The sequence below is a fragment of the Aptenodytes patagonicus genome, chromosome 2, assembly GCF_965638725.1.
Source record: "Aptenodytes patagonicus chromosome 2, bAptPat1.pri.cur, whole genome shotgun sequence".
Lineage (NCBI taxonomy): Eukaryota > Metazoa > Chordata > Aves > Sphenisciformes > Spheniscidae > Aptenodytes > Aptenodytes patagonicus.
The window spans coordinates 35,355,418-35,376,930 of record NC_134950.1 but is presented as its reverse complement, the minus strand read 5'-3'; the positions used below and the strand labels follow the sequence as shown (position 1 = coordinate 35,376,930).

The 21,513-nt window shown below is 39.7% G+C and overlaps 1 protein-coding gene across 5 annotated transcripts in view; it reads left to right on the top strand.

The window, feature by feature from the left end:
* The first annotated feature begins 4,714 nt into the window (after positions 1 to 4,714).
* The window catches only part of CRISPLD1 (cysteine rich secretory protein LCCL domain containing 1), a 44,140-nt gene continuing 27,341 nt past the window's right edge, over positions 4,715 to 21,513 (top strand). For 4 of the 5 annotated variants that reach the window (XM_076329526.1, XM_076329527.1, XM_076329528.1 and 1 more), the window contains exons 1-2: positions 4,715 to 4,770; positions 5,754 to 6,076. In XM_076329526.1, the coding sequence (XP_076185641.1) occupies positions 5,819 to 6,076 (258 nt within the window). In that variant the 5' untranslated portion in view covers positions 4,715 to 4,770; positions 5,754 to 5,818. Of the gene's footprint in view, positions 4,771 to 5,753; positions 6,077 to 21,513 lie in introns of those variants that run through there. The other variant, XM_076329531.1, reaches the window with a different exon arrangement.

The following is a 21,513-nucleotide window of genomic DNA, read 5'->3' as shown; positions in this document are numbered from 1 at the left end:
CTTTTTCAAAGTAATACAATGATAATAAAATTATAGTTCTATCCTCATGTAATCATTGTATTCAAATTTTAAAATGAAACTTTTTAAACTAGTAACATAAAAGTAAAATCTTCATGCCATCTATTCATAACTTACGTATAAAAAGTTATGTTCAAATAATTGTTCTAGAAATCATTGCATGACTTAATTTCATGTATTTCATGTATCTTTATAACCCAATTTATATTTGACTATTTATTTTTACAGACCTTTATGATTAATTTTTCAGTCACTTGTGTGAAATAGCTGGTGAAGATGGTGCAGAAAAACATTTCTGCCAATTTTGCTCTTCATCATAGTGATGGATAATACATGATAATAGGTATGGCTCCTTTTTCCAAAGGCCAGGAACTGTGGACTGTTACGAGTATCTTTGTTAAGTCCTGTTCTTTCAAATATTTTTCAAGCTTCCCGGAGAGACAATGGGAAACGATGATTTTTGTGAACTCTGCTGGTGAAATACCAAAAGCAACGGATATAAAATTTTCTCTGTGATGCTACAGTGTCTAAAGATGGCCAACTCTTGAATGAACAGCATGTTGCACAAACTGTGCTAGAGAATGCATAGTGATGCCTGTTGATAAAAGGAAATGCTAGAAATGCTACCTGGTACGTGCAAAGTGTCCGGGCACTTGAATGACTTCCGATGGATGATATGGGATCTTTATGCATCTTTTTACCCTGGTAAATCTGGCCATAGGAAGGCTATGTCCCATTGCTTTGTTTTGGTTGAGTTCTGTCTCCAAATTACCAATATAGCTGCGCTCTTTGAGAATAAACCAGTTCATGAGGTCCTCAACAATGGACGTGGCCAAGACATTTTCAGCTGAAGGAATCCATCTATCAAAAGATTTTGCAACATTGGAATAATTTTGTTTTGGATAAAGGTTTCCCACCGCACCCAGAATAGCACAAATACCAACACCCATCATCTCTTTACTTCATTTGTTGTCCTTGCCAGAAGCCTTTTGTGACAGTTTTTTAAACCTGACCAGGCAGAAAATTAAAAAACTGCAGAGGCAGTTTGGGTAAAAGCTTAAAGCAAGGCTCTGAGCACAGTTCCTACATTTTAGCCACAAACTTACAAATGAATTTATTTTTTTCTAGCGCTATGTATATTTAATTGTAGAAAGGAACAGATTAAACAAAAGCCACCAAAAGCAAAATCAAATCAGACTGCTCAGCAACATGGTGGGCAAATCAGGTTCCAGCAAAGGAGCATTCAAGACCTTGCTCCACATCAGGAAGAGATTAAATTTGAAAATTGGTCTCCCACCTTACAGACGTGTTTCCTGAAAAGTCTCCTGCTTGGCCATTTTTGTGGGAGTCTGGAGCAATTTGCCACATTGTTAGGACAGGTAGGCAGGGGAGTGCCTGATTTGGGAGAGTCACTGAAGCTTACGTGGCTGTCAGCAGGTTTGTCATATACGCAGTAACGTACACCTCCAGGGGTTGAACTTTAGGTGTACAGCAGGTTTTTCTGGCAAAAACTGTTCCCATGACTATTAGTTGCCTGCATGACCAGGCAACAACTAAACATTGGTTTTGTGCGTCTAATTTTTGGAAAAAAAAATGTGGCACCAAAGTCCTGTAATGGATCAGACTTTTTAATAGTTCTTTTTGGTCAATGCAGTGCTGTGATACTGTAATGTCAAGTAGCAAACCAGAAGGTATATTAACTAAGGATGTTTAAAATCAACAGAAAGATGGCCTGGACTCTTCTTCTTCCTTCTGTTTTCAATTAAAAGCCCAGCTCTTATCATTTAGCAGATTTGCTAAATATGTGTTTATATGTATTAGAGTCTTTCTCTCTGTCTTTCTTACTTGGTGGTGTCACTCTTTCTTAACCCAATTATCCACACTTGGGGGCCCTGTGTATTATTTCTATTAGGAAAACAAATTGATGATGAAGTAAAATATCTTTCATTCAGGCCCTTGTTTATTTACAATGACTGCTGGAATTCTGTCTCCTCGAACCCAGGAAGACTCAAACAGCAGAAGATACTCTTTCCCTCAAACTTTAAATAATTTTTCAGCCAAAGTTTAGGCTAAAAATCTTCCTTTCTAGGATTTTCGCAATGCCATATTCTCAGTGCTTGTCCAGCACGTACCTGGTGACCCCTTACTGATTTCTTTCAAGTGCATTTTTTTGTTGCAATTGGTGGTGGTGGTGGTGCTACAGCTATTCAGAAAAGTTACTGAATGTGTCTGTCTGCATATGCCCTGTCTGCACGTGCCTTTGGGAAGGCAGGATAGTTAGTTTTAGTTTCAGGAGATGTAATGGTGCTTAACAGTTTATTATAACAATTTTAAATTATGGATGGCAGTTATATCCTCAGTGTCAGAGGTTTAAACCAATCCAGAATAACAAAAAAGGAGAAAAGGGTCTCCCCCAAGCTGATTAGGACAACAGATCCAGGCAATTACATTTAATTATATACACAAAATTAGTGGATAGGTCAAAATATCATTTATCAAAGTCACAACGCTTTTACGTGGTCACAAATCATACAGCCATAAACCAATACAAAGGGCACAGGCACAGAGTGTAAAGGGTTTATTCACTTGCTGATAAATTAATTGATAAAAAAAATCAATTTCAATGAGGCCTATCTCTTTTTGTATTAGTATTTATTTTATTGAATCTAAAACCTGCATTACGATATAATAAGGTCTTCAGTCTGACAAAGACCGAATATGATCAAGTGCTTTCTAAAAAGTACGATGAATACTCAAAATGAAAGATGGAAGGTGATGTTTGATCTATATTCTATTTGAAGCCCAGCAGATGTCCAATGCTGACGGAAAGGGGCAGCTACTGTACTTTCCAATGATTGATGGGAACCTCATAAATATCTTCACGCCTTTAGAATTTTTCAGTTTCTTGTGTGCAACCATTAATGGCTATAACAGTAAACCGTTTCTGCTGCTTTACAATTAAATTGCACTTGTGCCTGTACACAGAATAAATGGCTTGGTATGACACATATTCTTTATTAGGTGATGATGGCGAAGCTGTGCCTTGATGATATAGTCTATGTCTTGGCCTCCAGAGGTCTAAAGAGGATGGAAGTCCATCTAGCAAGACAAATGGGATGTGAGTATTACAAAAATCCAGATTTGACATGTAGACTATCAAGTTCTAATTTTTTTTTCCTTCCCCTCTCTTCAAAGTCTTTTGAATGACCAGACTATAGGTGAGGCTCATTATTCCGTATCAAAAATGTCAGATGTTAAGGCATCCTGGTGCATAAACCCTGAAAAAACTCACATCTAGTCTGTGTATCCAGCTGCACAGTGGCATTTTACCTCACACAGTTTTGCTAGGAAAAAAGTCTAGTGCCTGATACTTGAGTGCAGAAGTCCACTTCCCAGCATTGCGAAGAAAAACTCATAAAGATCAACCAATATAGAGTTTTAACAATTTTTGCATATCACTGTGTGTAAGTAACAGAGTACCTATAGCATCCTGCAGGACAGGTTAGTTTCAAAGTCTTTAGGGAAACTGTAACTAAAACTGAGAGAGTACAATAAGAAGCAGTGTGTTACTTGCACGGCATTGTTTCTCTTGGGCCCATGAAGTTTGGAAGCATTTATATAGCTGGTCTGAAGCCAGCTGGATTCTGATGAATTTTAACCTCAGCCTCTCAGTTTCTGAAAATGAAAATACAGAAAACCTTTGCAAGCTGGTACAGCAGTCCTGTGAAGACTGGAAGCTGGTCAATCCTGCCGTTAGCTCAATGTACCAAATTATACTAAATAAATGAAACATTGTCCCGATCAGCTTGCATAAAAAATTCAGGCCAGAAGATTTTGATACAAATACAACGAAGAAGTATGTATTTGATGCCTAGTCTTGCCGGAAACAGAAATGAGTAGTTACAAGCTTTTGAATTCTACTTCATAACGAGAAGTCTCATGTGGCTGGTCTGAATCCACAATAAAATTCCCGTCCAATACCTCCAGCCATATTCACGCGTTCTGGACTTTTGCGGAGCTCATGTGTGAACACCCATCCTTTTCGCTTTCCTGTGTTTCAGCAGGAGCAGGCTGGCTTAGCATCCTCTCGCCAGCTACCAACGGGTGGAGGCGGCAGGGGACGGGGCCCCCCTCGACATTTTCTGGGCGGCAGCTTTTGCAGGACCGAGGCCAGCTTCTGGCAGGAGGCAGAGCTCCCAGCCAACCCTCGCCGCCCGCAGGACTCGAGGCACCGCCCGGGGAGCTGGTGCGGGCTCCGCCGACCCCGGCCGTTCCCGCGCCCGCCCGGGCGAGGACGGGCGGTGCGGGCGCGGGTGCCGGGGCCGGGGCCGGGGCCGGGGCCGGGGCCGGGGGCGGGCGCGGTGCCCGGAGCGCGGCGCGTCCCGCCCCGCGGGGTGCCGGGGAGGGGTGTCCGCCGCGCGTCACCGCCGCCCGCGATAAATGCCCGGCGGGGCGGCAGCCAGGAGGAGAAGCGCGGAGCTCCTCGGGGCGGCGGCGACCCGGAGGCCGGCGGGGGAGGCGGCGGCGGCGGCGGCGGCGGCGCGCTCAGCGGCAGCCCCTCGCCGCGGCTCCGCTGCTGGACACGTCCGCACCCGCCGCGCCGCTCCCACCGCTGCTGCCCGCCGCAGCGAGCGGGGCGAGGCCGTGCCTGCGCCCCCCGGCCCCGGCCCCGACCCCGACGCGGGCCTGGCGAGGAGGTGGGCGGTGGAGCGAAGCTGGCTGGGGAGAGAGGAGGCAGCCGCCGCCGGAGGGGTAAGGGCGTCGGTGGGGGGCGCCCGGCGGCTCCCCGCAGCATCCGCCCGGCGGCGGGGGGAGGACGGGGCCCGGCGGCATCCAGGCCCCGGGGACCGCGGGGCGCTCCGGTCGGGGAGCGGCTCCTCGGGGCTGGCTGCCCCACGGAGAGAGGGGCCGGGGCCGGGCCGCCGGCTGCGGGCGGCGGCGGCGCGCTGGGGAGAGCCCGGTTCTGCCCCCTTCGCCTCTTTTTGTTTCCCTCCCAGAGGCTGGGTCCAGCGCGGTCGGTGTGGCGGGATTCACGCTTTTTCACCCAGGGTGAGGGAGCGACCATGGCTTTCCTACCTAAAGCACTCAGTCATGTAATAGGCGGTGTAGGAATGTTGTATTCCTGGAAGTGGTACTACTTTTTCTGAGAGTTATCTGTGCTTTCCTTTGTTTGGTGAATAGAATATAACCCCATCTCCCCCCATTTTCTTGGCCGAGTTGAATACCTTTAGTTTTATTAGGTTTTTGGAAATCCTAAACCAGAAGCTTTAATCAAAGTCATATTTTGAAATGCACTGAGGGGATATTTCATATCAACTTTATTGTGTTTTTCAGTTAGCATTTTGGCAACGAATGCAAGCCTTTTAACTTTTTTTGTTCTTAAATTCCAATACTGGAAGACCTTATCTACAGTCTAATCTTCACTGATGCCTGTCTCCTTTTAAGCAGACCTGAAAAGCATGCTTTCTTGCATGCAGGCAGTGAAATGTGCGTGCCAGTGTACTATATAAAACCACTTGAACAAACCGAAGTTCGTAAGGTTGAAGATAAGCTATCTTCCCAAAGCAACAGTGTATACTTATTAGAGTAAAAAAAAGTAGCATCCTGGTTTCTCCCCCTAAAACAGCAGTGGCAAACTCTGTACAAACTACAGTTTGACTTTTGTTGCTTAGTAAGTTCATACAGGCCAGTACTTCAGCCTCCAAATTACATTACTCTCTCTTATGCATTTACAGCCAACAGACCTGGAAGAGAGACTTTGTCTTGGAGCTAACTCCGGTGCATTTTGAGATCATTCATCATGAAGTATGTAGTACAGGAATGGCTCAGAGTAACTACCTTGCTATTCATAGCTCAAGCAATTTCTGCAATGGTTCTTCCCAATGCCACGCTCTTAGAGGAACTTTTGGAAAAGTACATGGATGAAGATGGTGAGTGGTGGATCGCCAAGCAGAGAGGGAAAAGGGCTATCACAGACAGTGATATGCAAAGTATCTTGGATCTTCATAATAAATTACGGGGTCAGGTGTATCCACCAGCTTCCAATATGGAATATATGGTAAGGAAAAACTGATAGCGACATGCAGAAAGAAATGTTCTTAGAATAGTTACTGTCACTTTATAAAACAGCATACTTTCAGTCTTAGCTTGCTTGTTTTCTCATTTAAAGCACTTGTTACTTGTGTGTCGTTTTTTTTGTACAGGGGTGAACTGTGAGATAAAAATGCCTGTTTGTGGATCAAGTGTCATGTTCTACTGATATTAATGGGTTTAATCTCTCACAGCTCTCCTGAATTTAAGTGGCAATTCCTCAGTGTAAGGGGCCAATTTCCAAAATTGCATTACTCAAAATAGTTGATTGTGGCCTAAGAAGTTACCATTTAAGAAGAGTACTGAACTATGAAGTTTCAAAATAACATGGATTCTCTCCCATGCTTCTAGGTTGGATGGAATTTCTGAGCAAAATGAAGCTCCTATAACAAGAAAGTTGTCTATTTAAGTTGGCATGTGCTACTAGACTGGAGTCCTGTATGTTCCTATGTTTAACAGATTAATAATGTAATACATAATTTCTCTTTGTGTTTTTCCCTTAAGAAGCCTCTATGTTTGGTTTGTTATTAGTAGACTTAAATCTCGCATGTTTTTGAACTTTGATTTTATGCCATAGTTCAAAGCTAACTATATCTCTCCTTGCTAATTAGGTCAAATCAAGTCACTAGAGCTTTTAAGAAGTCCAGAGGTTTGACAAGAATGGGCAAATTTTCTTCTGTATTCTTATTTCTGCAGAAAAGCTCAAATCTTTTTCCTGTGTCCACACTGTGTATTATTTGTTTATCTGTTCAGGCACCAGAGAAATAGCATTACTATAGGTTGGGTTGTTTATACCAAATATTACACAGGTTTCCTGACCCTTTCCATTGAGCATATATGTGTCCTGGAGAAACCATGCTTCAAACTACCTCAAACCATCAATAAAGGTAGTTTAACTTAAGTTCACCTATATGAGTGTTACTATATTAGACTAAGAGCCATCAGAGAATTAGTTACCACATTCCGCCTCCAGACAAAGGGATTATAATATCTGAAACCCCTTTAACCCTTTCAGTTATAACTGTCTGCACATATCCTTAAACTTTGTTTTCTGCTGTGAATTTTTCAGACCTTGTTATAATATAGGTTACCTTTTTGTTCCCAGTAACTCAGGTTGATTTATTTCTGGAAAACTTAAGAAAAAGCTGTCCAGCCTTTTTGTAAAATGAGAATAGGGAAGACTGTATTGTTTTCCCATGTTAAAATACCGTAAAACTTTTTCCCGAGATTCTACAAAAGGGTAGCTTTGGTTTTTAGTTATGCACCTTTTTCCATTCCTGATGCCATTCTACATTTGCCTGTGTTATGTATCTTGGAAAGAAGAATTTGGATGTACTCATTGGAGTTAGATTTTTGACAGCTGTATTCTTCAAAGATTCCTCCTGCACTGCACACACTTTGACCTAGACTTTGTGTTAAGCCTACATCTGGAACAAGTTTTTTTAGTTTTGTTGTTGTTGTTTTTTTTTTCTGTGCTCCCCAATGACCCCGGACCCAGAGTACGAGTAGCATGGAAAAGAAATTATCCAATTTTAATGTTGAGGAGATATTCTTAACGTCCCGTTATTCAGAACAGGACAGCAGCTTTCAAGAGAGTGGGATTCAGTTTTGGCATAATATCCAAGGGAATCAGGGATTGGGATGGGCAAGAATTCAGGATTTGCGAATGCAAAGGGTCTGTGTAAAGGGCCTGGTCAAAGGGATGGATACATGTTCAGGGACAGGGACCCATGAGAAGGGATGGAGGGAAGCTGAGAGTCTGGTCAAGAAGGTGTTGACAAATCAGTGGTATGGAGGGAAAGAGCATTTGATGAATATATGTGGTTAGGGGAAGAACTGACTCTCTGGGCAGAGAAAAATTGGGAGCAGGAGTTTATGGAGGCAGGTTAAGAGCACAGAAATTTGCTAAGAGGCTATTTAAAAAGACTAAGCCCAGGAGTGAGTGGGAAGGGAGATTGCACCTGGAGGAAGCAGGTAGGAGTCAGTATTGGGAACTGAGAGAGAATGGTTTAGGAGACAGCGGGAGCCCTCCGAAGGAGGATATGACAGGATTTCTGATTGTTTGCACGTATATTTTTATGATACAGTTTGTGATTGTGTGATTGTCCACCTTCTTTTCTTTACAAGGTGTCATAAAGGAATCAGGGCTGTTTTATTGTTTAATAAGAGTGAAATTTGAGTACAAAATTGTAAACGTGCTGTGGAGCCACAGATTGAACAGCAAAAAAGGAGCAATAAGTGATAGCTCATTAAGAAAGCACAATTTGTTTTGTGCAAAGAGATTGCTTTGGAAAAAACTAATATCTGGTCATTAGCATGGTGCATATATGCAAGAAATAAATTAGAGACAAAGTCCATTCTATAATTTCATAACTTCTGACAGATATAGCTGTATAACTGTTACTGCTAGGTTTTTGTCCATAATTAAAACAAATGCCTGTTTTGACACTTAATAGTCACTTTATTTTTCTAGATGCATATTAGTAATAGGACAGACAAGTTCCACTTTTCCAGATAAAGAAATAAGCACTCTTAGATGGGGTTTTCCAAGCATCTGTGACCTCTGGATCAATTTTGTGAATGACAAAGTTCCAACACCCAAGTATTGATAGAATTAAAAATGTACTTGGCTATTTTTTGTAAAATAAAGGATGGGGATAAAGGGGGATGTTTAATTAAAAAAAAAAGTTTCAGCAGATAGACCCATACCACTAAAAAAAATCCTTGCAGTGTGATACATCGAGTCTTACCAAAGATGAGTTCCAGTGCTCCAGCATAGGGAAACAATCTCTCTAAATGTTTGCCTGATGTTTAGTGAGCTAGATTAAGTACAGATGAAATACTTTTGTCTATTTTTGGGGTGCCTTATTAGTATAGACATGCTGGCAAAAAAATCTCCTGCTATGGGCACAGTCATGTCACTGTAAGCTGCACCTTGTACTAGTAAAACCTTTCCTTGTAAATAGAGCTAGCTCTGCTTGTGGAAGTAAAGTTTTGTGTCTTACTGAACCCAAATGGAGGTGATCAAGGTCCAGGTGCCTCACTGGTACACCTGTCTCTCTAGAAGTCTGTCGTATAGTTGAGAAGTTTAAGATCTCCAAGTGTGCTTGGAGCTGGGAGAAGGTATGTCGGGGCTGCAGGTATGTTCTCATTGCACTGTTAGTGTGTAACAACTAAGCTAACCTAACAGGCGGCTCTAGCTGAAATGCCTCTGTCCTGCTCCTGCCACTGGCACGTATCTGAGTTGATGATGAGACTGATCCAAGTACTTAAAGAATCAGTTTGGGGTTTTTTTTTAAATTTAATTTTTTAAGTTTTTTTCCAGTCTGAGTCATGAAACTACCTCCCTACATGGCTGAATCAGATGAGTACCAGTGCTGATAAAAGAGGGTGAGAATGCATAGCTAAGGAATGGGAGGGATGAAGAAGAGAGAGAGAGAACCGCAGGGCTAATGCCACATTTTGGTTTAAGTTGTGCAGAGGAGAAAAGCTTTTGAGGATGGTCTCCAGCAGATAAGATCTTGGTTCTATTAAAAAAGAAAAGGAAAACAAAAAGGTTGAATTACTGATTTTCTGTACAGCTGTACACTTTCCCCTTATGCCTTGAAAAAGAAAAAGGGTACTGGGCTATCACAGTTCAGAGACCTAAAGTTACTAGCTGCAGTAAGATTCACGGCAGATATGTCTAATGAACAGAACGTTCTCGTGGTTGTCTGGCTGAACTTACCGGATGAAAAGTTCATCTTCCCAAGTACTGTGGCTCTGGTGGTGAGCAGTAATGGATTCCTAGGGTAAGAGGATAAGAACAGAGCATGTGAACAGAGAAACCCGCCAACTTCCAGCAAACAGCAGCTTAGGGACTTCCTAAATCCGCTGTTGTACTTTTTGTGTCCAGTAGTCTTAGATGGAATTTTCTTTTATGAATCTGAACACTTTTGAGTCCATGTGTATTCTTTGAATCCATGGCATCAGGTTGCAGAGCTCTATAAACTTAATTATGCACTGTGTGGAAAAAATACTTTTTTTGCTTTAAACCTGTTCTTTTATTTGATGCCTTGTTTTTCTTTATTGTGAGAAATAACAATTTCCTCAGTGGTTACATCTTTTTCAGCTGAAGAGTCCTACTCCTCTTACTTAAAAACTGTTCTGTCTGAAAAGCTATTCCATTTTGTTTTCCTTCTCCATCTGCTATGGTTCTACTGTTTTCCTTTTAATTCAAAGGGAACAAACCAAACTGTTGATAGTTATGGCATACTGCGAATTGATATAGTTGTATTTTTTTTTCTTTTTTTCGCTTCCTAATGATTTCTAACATTCTTTTACTTTTTGACTGTGGCTGAACTAAAGCCAACATTTTCATAGAGCTATTCACAATGGCTCCAAGATCTTTCCAATGTACTAAGAGGTCATTTACTACACTACAGTGTACCTATAGTTGGCTGTAATCTCCAGCAATGTCCTCATTATTTTGCATGTGTTCACATTGAATGCTATCTATCATTTTGTCTTCCAATGACTTAGTATTAGTGAGTCTCCTATCTCTCTCTTTTATTTTCCTATCTTGTTTTTAACTACCTTAAGTAGTTAACACCATCTTGCATTCCCTTTTCTTGGGCTGTTGTGAAGAAGGCATACAGCAGAGGACCATGGACACATCTTGCAGGGAATTTGAAAAATTATTTTGTATTCTTAAATTTGTTTTCTGTTTTTTATCACTTTTTTCTTTATCTCATGATAGCTTAATTTTATTCATTTATTAATTTTTAAATAACTTAGGAACATTGTAGAAAGCTTAACTGCACTTAACCCTTTTCCACATGTTGTTGATACTTTCAAAGTCTAATATATTTGGGAGGAATTAATATTATCCGTATATTAAATAATGCTTTTTAACTTGTCCTGTGAAATCATCCCAATGGAAGTCAGTTTTTAGTCTGCAGTTTCTCAGGATCTACTGGAAGCTTTTTAAAATAGTAACACCCATGTGCTGTTTTTTGTTACTGTGGTAATGAGGCTGTATTAAGAGAGGTTGTGTACCACACAGTAGTTCAGAAGTTTCATAATCAAGTTCTTCCAGATTTTTGAAGGATATTGTCTGGTCCTGGCAATTTGATACTGTTAATATTTTCAGTTTCATCTAATGTTCCTTAAGTCTGATATGGATCCTCCAACTCGCCTTCTGTCTCTTTCTCTGTATAGAAGGATTCTGGAGTGAGAACCTGTGTAAGTTCCTCTGTAGGCAACAGCAGTCCAACAAATTCAGTTAACTCCTTTGCAGTGGCCTTATATGACCTTATGACTGCATGTTCGACCATTCTTTCCTAGACCTCTTCCTTCAATGCTGAGAGAGTTTTTGAGGTTATGATGAACAGTTTGTTATGAAAATGTATGACAGATGCACGCTGTATATATGTTTATCCTGCCATATGCTGTGCACAATTGTTCCTAGTAAAGAAAGGAGTAAGGAACATTTTCTTTTTGGTGTGCACAAGAATTTAACAGCACTGGAAGAATAGCAAAGAGGGATGATGTTTCCCTGCTGCCCTTCCAAAACACCCAAACAACGCTTCTCAGAGCGTTGTATGAAATATCATGCTTTCAACATTTTCTGCCCTGGGCCATTGACATCAGTGTGGCCTTCACACCATGTACGCACTTGGGTTACATCTGTATGGAAGAGATATCTGAGCTAGTACTGAAAACCGAAGCCAACTGCTGCTGGCAGTAGTCAGTCTGACCAGAGCAGTGTGCTGTTGTGGCTCTGCTGCTCTGCTGGTGTCCCTGCCTATTTCTCTACTGTGCTGGAGCTCTCTGTGCCTGCCCAGCCTTCCTTGGCAAACACCTCGCCTTTAAGACAAAAATGGGAACCATTGTGCTTTGTCATATACTTGTTAATGTATGTAATAATTTTGGAATACATAAGGCAATACATTCTTTCTGTCGTTAAAATCGTTACTTGGCGGATTGACTTTAGAGAACCTTATGCACTCCACTGCCATCAATCCCACCCGTAAGTAAGTATCATACAAGAGACTGTGACCAAATCAGGAAATCAGTACATTGGTTTGTTGTTCAGATTGGATTCATGTGGAAGGCCTTATTCTATGTTATTCAGTTAGAAGGGGTTTTATTGCATTATTAATAAATTCTTACTAGATTGTAAAGTGTTAATAGAACTTTAAAACCTTGTTTTAGGCACCATAACCCTACAAAATCCTAACCTCTTGATCTTTTTTTGTAAGCATTATTTGTGTATCATGGACTGAATTTGCAAAAACATTTTTTCCCCCCAATAATTTCATTGGCAACGTTGCACCTTAATAAATCTGAACATATTAATGAAAACTGAGATTTTTTTCATGATTGTTGCAGTCAACACTTTAAAAATAGTCATTATTATTTGGATAGTGGAAGTTGTTAGTTCCTTTATATTCCAAACAGTTGTACTCTGCAAAATAAAAGGACCCACCAAGAATAAAATTTACAAAAGCAATTTTGATTAATGAATTTATAATGCGTTCTATTTTAAATCATTCTTTTAGTATTCATTCCTTGATTTCATACATATTTTCCCAAACAAATGAATAAGTCAAATAGCTCATGCGAGATCCTTATTCCATGCATGTGCCTTTGCTGTACTGAAAAGTGTTTAGGTTCCCAGCTTGATAGATAGCAATGCGTTTCAGCCTGGTATTTCTGGCACCTAGCCACACACTGCATTTTGTAATTACTGTAATTGGAGAACGTTAGTGTCCTTTAGGGCAAGGAAGTCTTTACTTTAATTATTTTTAGTCTTCTTTTGGCCAGATCCTGCTGATAAATGCTAGGGATGTCATTGCAAAGCCCGTGCCTTGCTTCTATAAAGTTTTACTTTGCAAACCTTGTGAAGAAAATACAATCTTCTAGAGGTACTTTTTAAAAAGTTCAGATTAGAATAATTTATTTGGTATAGCTGCATGGTTCTTAGGGACAATTATGGATGTGATCTGGCAGCAGTATCAGATCCATATTTTGTTCACAGGGGAGAAAAAAAGAGAAACATTTATATTTATTCTTACTTTGTGTTGCTATAATACCTCTGAAGGTTTTACTTTGAAAACCTTGATAGTGATGTGTTGAAAGTGCTGATACCATATAATTCCTTTCAAAACCATGACTGACTCGTGACTTCATTGGGGCCTTACATTTTGGGAGGCTTGAAGGTTTGCCTCTCCATTTCAGTAACTTCATGAAGACTTCAGAAGAAGAAAATTAAGAGTGACTGTAAATATTTCTCATTTAGATTTTTCTTAATTTTTCCTCAGGCAAATTCCTGTTGTATTTAAATACAGATCATTGGACTTTCAATCATATGAACCCACTAGTGGATAGAGCTCTTGCATGGATAATAGCAAAACATTGTTCATGTCATCATAGTGACTGAATAGGGATTGAAATAAACTTTTGGCTATTTTGTGATGCTTTTAGATCCTATGTTCTGCAAAAGTCTGGATGTAGCAGTTTCTCTTTCTGTGTGTGTCTGTCAGCTCCCAGCTGAGATATTTTTGTCTGTAGTATACTTAGGAGAATTGAAACAGCATTAGGAAACATAAAGGAAGGCCTTGTAGTGGACTTACACATTTTGGTGAATTTTTCTGTGCTGAATAGAAGTGCCCTGTTAAATTTCCTAGACCTTTCTGACACTAAACAGACACGTGAAAAAGTTTTGTATCTTGCCCGTTTTGCCAAAACTCTTCAGGGACACTTGGTTAAAAACAATTCCCATCCCTTTAGAGCAGAGGACTTTGGTTTGTGGAATTCCTTAAGTGGCTGGAGAGCACTTTGGGTGCCAAGAACAGAGCAGCTCTTTTCAGAGTGAATCTGCCTGCTTTCCCTCAGGTTTTCCACTTTTCTGCTCCACTTCAAAGGTTGGTGGAAGTGCTTCAGCTCCTTTGCCTGTGCTCAAAGGCTACTGACACTACATCAAAGAACACAGTGACGTTGACTTACCCTCTTATTCTCTCTGGCAGTTTTAGCAAAGGATTGTGCAATGTGGAGTGGCCAAGAAAGCAAGTGGATAAGTCCACGGTATGACTTTTATTGATGTAATGCCAACAACAACTAAGCAACTCCAAGTAAAGAAACTGAAAGTGGAAAGTAGCAGAAAGGCTCACTGTCTCAAAGTTTAAGGGAGCCTTCCCAAAATAAAATAATTAACAACACAGGACAGACACTGTTCATCTTTTACTTTTGCTGTCAGAGAACTTCTTCATCCCCCATATCAAAAAGATTATTAAAAATTCATCAGTAGTAGCAGAATAAGAGCTGAAATACAAAATACGAACTGAACACTGAAAGAATCAGTGAGATTTATAAAAGTAACTCCATGTAGCCTGTCATCTTCATGATATCTGCCTGGGAATCTTCTTTAACTTCAGATTTTTTTAATTGAGAAAAAAAATATTTATTTCTTAACATAATTTCATGGAAATGCTAGATATGAATTTATCCCGTTATCTATAAATATAGTCCTCAACCTTAGATTTGGCATAACTAGAGTGACTATCATAGTTAGAAAAGCGTGATTCATTAAGAAGACTATCTTCTGTCCATATAGAGAAGGACAATTTTTACATTATTATGAAAGAAGGTAACAGTTTCTTAAAATGAGTCTATTTCACTCGTTAAATCCAGAATTTTGGCTGCCTGATACATATCACAAAATATTTGTCCTGAATTTCCTGTTGGATCTCCAAATGGTCAGGAACTCCTTTAATACATTTTCCAACTCTCTTTTTCTAGATTTTATTTAAACATATTTTTAACAGTAGTGCCAAGTCACATATGATCAATGGGTGCTCTCTGGCAGTAAGTTCAATTCACTTATGTCAAATCACAGTGGTCATCTTTTAAAAGCAAACGTTCACTGTAAGACATATTTGAGATACTGCAGCTAATTCCTGTTCAAAGTCCAGGAAATTCTGTAGCATCTCTAAAACTGCTGTATGAAAGCAATCAGTTACAGCTAGGGTTTGAGGTAAGGACCTGTGCTCTGGTCAATTTGTAATTAGCTATAAATATTTATGAATACTATTTGTAATGAATGTGTGTAATTCATACTTTGACAATGGACAAAAATGCAGAAATCAAGATCAGCTTTCACACTGTTGCTTCTCTTCCATTCGTGTCAGAATATAGAAGTGAATAGATGATTTTTAGTCGTGTTCTAATAGAAAGTCTTTATGCGCTGCTTTTAAAAAGTAGCAAAGTAAATGTACTGTTTCAGAACACCTTGGAAAGCTGAATATTCCAGCAAGGTTTTTTTAACATGCTTAAGAGTACACACAGAATTAAATGTGATTAGTCATGTCTGCTGGTTCCTATTCCTGGTTTTACTTTTTGAACACAAAAAGCTCAAACACATGAAACTGTAATAGGGAGATACTTCTAAATATTGGTGCAATTTACTCAGTGTTGGGGAACAATATTTTTGGCCTCATACCGCTTTCCTGTTTCCAGGCAAAAGCCACAGTTTTCCTGCTTTTTACTCTTTTCCAAAAGAGTAGCTGAAACCTCAAGGTCTATTCGGGGATCTCTGCCCAGTTTAAAGCTCTTTAAACTCCAGTCTACCACATGGTAGCATGTAAGGTCCTTACCATTTCATTTCTAGACAGGCAGTAGTCCTCCCACGGGAAATGGATGCCTAACTTTCTTGGTAGTGGACAGTTGAACAATTTAAGCTATCCTCTTTCTTTGTGCTTAAAGGATATACCAGTACTAGTTAGTATGGTTGGGTTTGTATTTTCAAGGAGAGTTGTCTGGTGTTTCAGTACTCCTGAGTTTTTGTGGTCATTCTGCCGTATACTGTAAGGGACCGCGGGCTAGTATGGAGGACACATTTTTTTCAAACTCAGACGACTGAAGGTAAGCATCTGAGTCGTGTGCAAGTTATTGACTTTTCAGATGTGCCAATTATCACTAGTTTCCATGGACTTACTTCAGCAGTCTTGGTACGGGTGAAAATGCCTCACCTAAGCATAACTGAAAGCCAAGCCGATGAAAACTGCCAATGTCTGTTTGTCAAGAAGAGATCATGTCAAACCAATCTATTTTACTTTTTTTTTTGACCCAGTAATTAACCAGCATAGTGTATCAGAGGGAAGTAATAGGTGTCATATTTTTGACTCTGGAAAGTTTTTGACACTCTCCACCCCGACATTTTTGCAAGTGAAAATTGACAAAAGCTCCCTGTTAGCTGGCAGAAGGCTGAAGGTGTTGGCACTGTTGGAGCCCATCCCTTTTTGGTTAAGCACTTAGGTTATGACTTGTGTGAGCAAAGAATACATTTGAAAACTGCAGAATACATTAACATGGGCACAGGTTGGGGTTGTTATAGAGAGCACAATCAAAATTAGAAGAACTTGACAAGTGAAAGTAATGGCCTGGAATCAACATGATGAAATTTAACTGCAAGGTATGGAATAAGGAAGAAATCAAACAGGTGAAATACAAGGAATAAAATGTAGAGGTAACACTGCAATAAAAAGATGCAGGAGTTGCTCTGAGTTAAAAAATAATATGAGGCAGCAATCTTTGAACGGAGACTTCTCTGTGTGAAACTGGTGAGACCTTGTCTGAAATGCAATGTCCAGTTTTGGTCATTTTTTAAGAATGGTCTAGCCATTCTAGAGAGAATGAAAGAGATTAATTATTGATTGATTATAAACACACAATATGTGATTTATGAGAAAGACTGAAGGAATGAAGCAGCCGAATTTGTTTAATCTGGGAAATAAATAAAGATTGTTACAGGAAAGAGAGTGATTTCTTTTTTCTTGGCAATAAAACATTAGCTAGCATTGCCGGGCAGGAGGTTTAGGTCGCATACCAAGGAAATCCTCTTTACTCTTACAGTCATAAAACTCCACAAGAAAATTACAGTAAATATTATTCTGAAATGACTGTTACTAGTTTTAATTTAAAAAATGTGGATAATACACATATATATGATTCTGGCTCAGTGGAAGAGGCTAGATAGAATACAGTCAAGATCAGCCTCTTGAAGTCATTTTCAGCTGTACCTTGCTGTCATTCTGTGCTGGTGCCATGCAGCTGATTTGTAGTTCTTAACTGTATTTCTGGCTTATCTGCTCATGGCATTTCTCATTCTGTGTTTCATCTTTCCTTTTTTTCCTTCTCAGTGTCATTAGTCTTAAAGAATACAGTGGATTCTATTAAAAAGTAAATAAATACCCATACTGTACTGTGGTATTTATTTTACCACTCTCTCCCTATATTTAGAATGTATACAGCAATGAGGTATTTATACTATGCCATGGTAAATGTTTACTTTCAGTGGTGCCCACTGTACTTACTTTTCCATCTTTACTGAGCTTAAATTTTAGCTCTTTTTTTCTTTCCATATAGTCCCATTCCATATGATTTTTTCTGCCTTCCTACGTATATGAAAATCTCTCCAATTAAAATGTTATCACTATATTTTTTGTATTTTACTGGAAAACAGCTTTTGAGCTATTAGACTTGCCAGTTCTGTTGCAATATCAGTTGGTATAACTGGTGGACTCACTTATGCTGGTCTGCCTTGGATCAGAATGTACTCTTTTGATTTAACACTCACACAACACAAATGGTGGGATTCATCTCACCAAGCTTTTGATGTCTGTGGTGCAGATGTCTGCATTTGAGCCAGTCTCCTTTATAATTAGCAGAGAAAAATGAGAATTTCCAACACACAGTTTATCTCAATTAAAGGTGGGTAGCTAAAATTATCTCCCTCTATAGATGCTTATTTGTCTATGTAACTGCAAAGGTAATTTAGATAATTAGCTCAGATGTAGGTATCTGCTTTGAGGCTGTTTAAATTCAGGGGAGGTTAATCCCACCCCATGTGATTAGTTTGGCTGTTGATGAATTGTAATTTAAACTGCGGTATCCTCACTGAAACATCAGCTCCTCTATAAGCAGAACATTGGTTTCAGTCTACACGCTACTTGAACCCCATGTTGGCAGAGGTTAAATACCACAATTTGTAGTCCAGTCTGTAAAGTTAAACTGATGTTAGTTGTGGTTTATTTTAACGTGATATGTTGTAAACCAGAAGCATTCATAAGATTTATATTGCATGCAACATCCCTGCTGCAAAACTTGTAACCTTCTGGGGTAGAAGAAGAGTCGGCTGCTGGAGTCAGTAACTCCTACTACCATTCAGTTTAATCTGCCACCTGGGTTTTAGCCTCAGCTAGTCTAGTGTATGTGAAACATTTGTGAAACGCTGATAGTGCCATTCTGTGTGAATGTCTTTGATGGCACACTAGGTTTTAACAACATACTGATGAAGGCAATGCCTGTGTTGGCAAGTGTTGTGGTGCAATAGGAGCAGATTTGTAGAGCAGAAGAATTGGCGCTAAGGACCTGACATTCATGCTGTCTGTATTTCAGGGGTTTTTATTTTAAACTAGGTCTAATCTGTGTGGACTGAATATCCATGAACAACTGCAAAGTGTTAGATGCAGTCCTGGAGCACAGATCCTGGCATTTTATCCAGTTTGTACTCCGAGTGCTCTGTGATGCACAGTAAGTGGGAGTGATCAGGACTTTCATTTCAAAAGCACATTCCTGATCTAAATTAAAAAATAAACCCTGATCCACTTTGAGTTCAGTCATGGTGGTATTGCAACCCAGTCTAAAAGACCAGCATCATTTCCTGACTGCTGGCTTCATGAAAGGGAATGTTTTAGATAGTAGATCTGTGTGAACTCTACGAAATGCAGCAGAAATAGAATAAATAATCATGATACTCAGATGATATGCAAGTTGTTTTCCAAAGCTGAAACAGGAAGACACTAGATAAAGTATACAACCCCACTGAGACTGTAAGGCTGAAATATGTAGAGCTAAATGTTTTCTTTTACTGTAAAATAGATGCTTGCAGGGGCTGGAAGTTTAGCCAATGCTCCTGCTGTACATAGTGCCTATGTGAAATTGCTATAGTGAAATAGCAGTTTTACTGTGTGGCTGTACTGTTTTGGATAGCAGAAGCATCTGAGCTATAGACCATGCCATCTTGTCAGTGGTAGACTATTCAGAGTAGATGATGAAATCAAGTCTAGAGCAGCACTGAGCTTTGAACTAAGGGGTTTTGCGTGTGGATGACTTATACCATGGGAGGAACACGCTTCACAGCAATGGAACCTAAAAAGTTAATGTAGACCATTTCTGTCACACAGGAGGATACAAGAGAAAAAGGGAAGTGGTTATGGTGGTAACTTTCTACAGAGAAAGATATGTCCTCGTGGATGGCTAAGAAGCTGGTTTCCAGCATCTGGATCTTCTGTTCTGAATGTTCATGTTTCATTAGAAGAAAAGATTATCATAGAGAGGAGTGTTACTTGAGAACTTAGTCATGTCTGCATGACCTAGGGGTTTTAGGAAGAGTACATTTGGCAAGGTTAAAAGCTAAGAGAATATCTTGATTAGGTATTGGATAACACTTGCTTGAGGAAGTCTGCCTTGCAGGATGTTGATCTTGAATATCAGCAAACTCAATAATACCTATGCCTGTTTTGTTGTTTTTTGGTCCTCTCCTTCTGAATTTGGAAATTTTTATATCAAAAACTGAAGCACAATAAGCATCTCTAAAATTATGATCAGCATCACTACCCTAACACTCAGCAATCTCTGCCAAATAGTTCAGTTTTTCATTTTATTCAACAAAGCACAGACATGCTCTTGTGAATCCCACAAAAAAAAAAAAGATTATTAGAATAATAAAAACATGATTTGTTTCTATAGAGGAAGGTCTCGATTAATGAATCTGTCCACCACTTGGAACTAGACCAGTAGGCAATAATGGAGGAGAGAGGAACACCATCCTTTGTCTTCATAAGAACATAGATGTCTAAAGTCGCTTGTTGCTGCAGTCTTCAGGAATATGTGTGTATTCAATGCTCCAGCCATCAGCTCTCAGCATAACAGTACCCAAAACCCTTCGGCTGTTAGCACCATTTAATGTACCAGATGATTAGTTGTGTGAATCAGAAGAAACGTATACCTGTATGCTCACAGAGCAAATGTAGACTTGTGGCGATATCATTGTCTGTAGCTGAATTAAAATAGTATTTTTTTGTTTATAAAGTCCATCCTTAAAGCAGATGTGGACAAAAATTGAAGAAAAATTTCAGAGAGATGAAACATCAGATACAGACTGGAATATAAGAGATTAATGTCTTTGTAGTTGAAGCCAGGTCCATAAACTTGTAAAACTGGTACATGACTTGTAAAAGCCATGTACGTGACTTGTAAAAGTTGATGAAGTCAAAGTCTGCAGGACTGCAGTTATAAAGAAGTTAATTTGTTAGATACAAATAGTTATCTGTGAAAGCTGAAATTAGGAAAGATTCAATGCTTAAGTATAATATAGAAAAGAGGTAGGATAATGGTATCAAGTTTTCACAGGCTGAAATTTCGCATTTCAAAGGGTGATCACTCATTATTTCCTGGAGTTTTGGTGCACAATTATTTACATATGCAGAAGGTTAGAAAGCACTGAACCAAAGGCCATCTTGAAAATTTTACTCTGGGAAAATGTAGTTTATGAGCCAGAAAGCTGTATTTGTCATGATAACCCTGTATTCAATAGTATCAGGGAAGAAACTATGGCACTGAAGAGATTGTGGAGCACAAAATGGTACCATTTTCTTAGACTTGAGTATGTGTTGATTTGCACTTGTCTTACCCTCTTATGTTGGAAGCAGAAAAGTAGAACGTTGAGTTGCACCTCAAGCCAGGTGCAGATATGAACTTGATCTACATGAGAGGGAGGGAAAGAGAGGCACTAACTTGGTAGCTACAACCACTTTGACGTCGTGACTACTGATGGATGAGAGGGCATATAACCTCTAGTTTCTCCCAATCTCTGCAGTAGCACTGTGTCTTCCCATTGCTGGGTAACATCTTTTGGTCTTTATAATTAGCATCACTGAGTGATCTTCTCTTGGAAGTAAAAAATGCAGGAAGTATTTGGAAAGTAGAAGGACATTTTTCAATTTAAGACATGCTAGCAACTCCTTTTACATTTGTTGCTACTGTAACAGAGTTCTGTGAAGCAAAAGGAATAGCTTCAAGTAGGTTTGTGGTGCTGAGCAGTTGGTGATATGTTCAGTGTCTACCTGTCTCTCTGTCTCAAGGTAGAAAGCCAACCCTGATGATGATCCCTTATCCAGAAGGTAGACCACATGTAGTTTTCCGACAATGTGAACAATACTTTTTCTTGATAAACAGGTTGAATTACCTTGCACATAGTACCAAACAATTGCCGGTCAAAATGCTTGTCAGACCTGGGAATCAGCTTCCTAGTTGCAATTCCATCTTCTTGTGCTCCCAGCAGTACCCTGTATTTACCAAAGA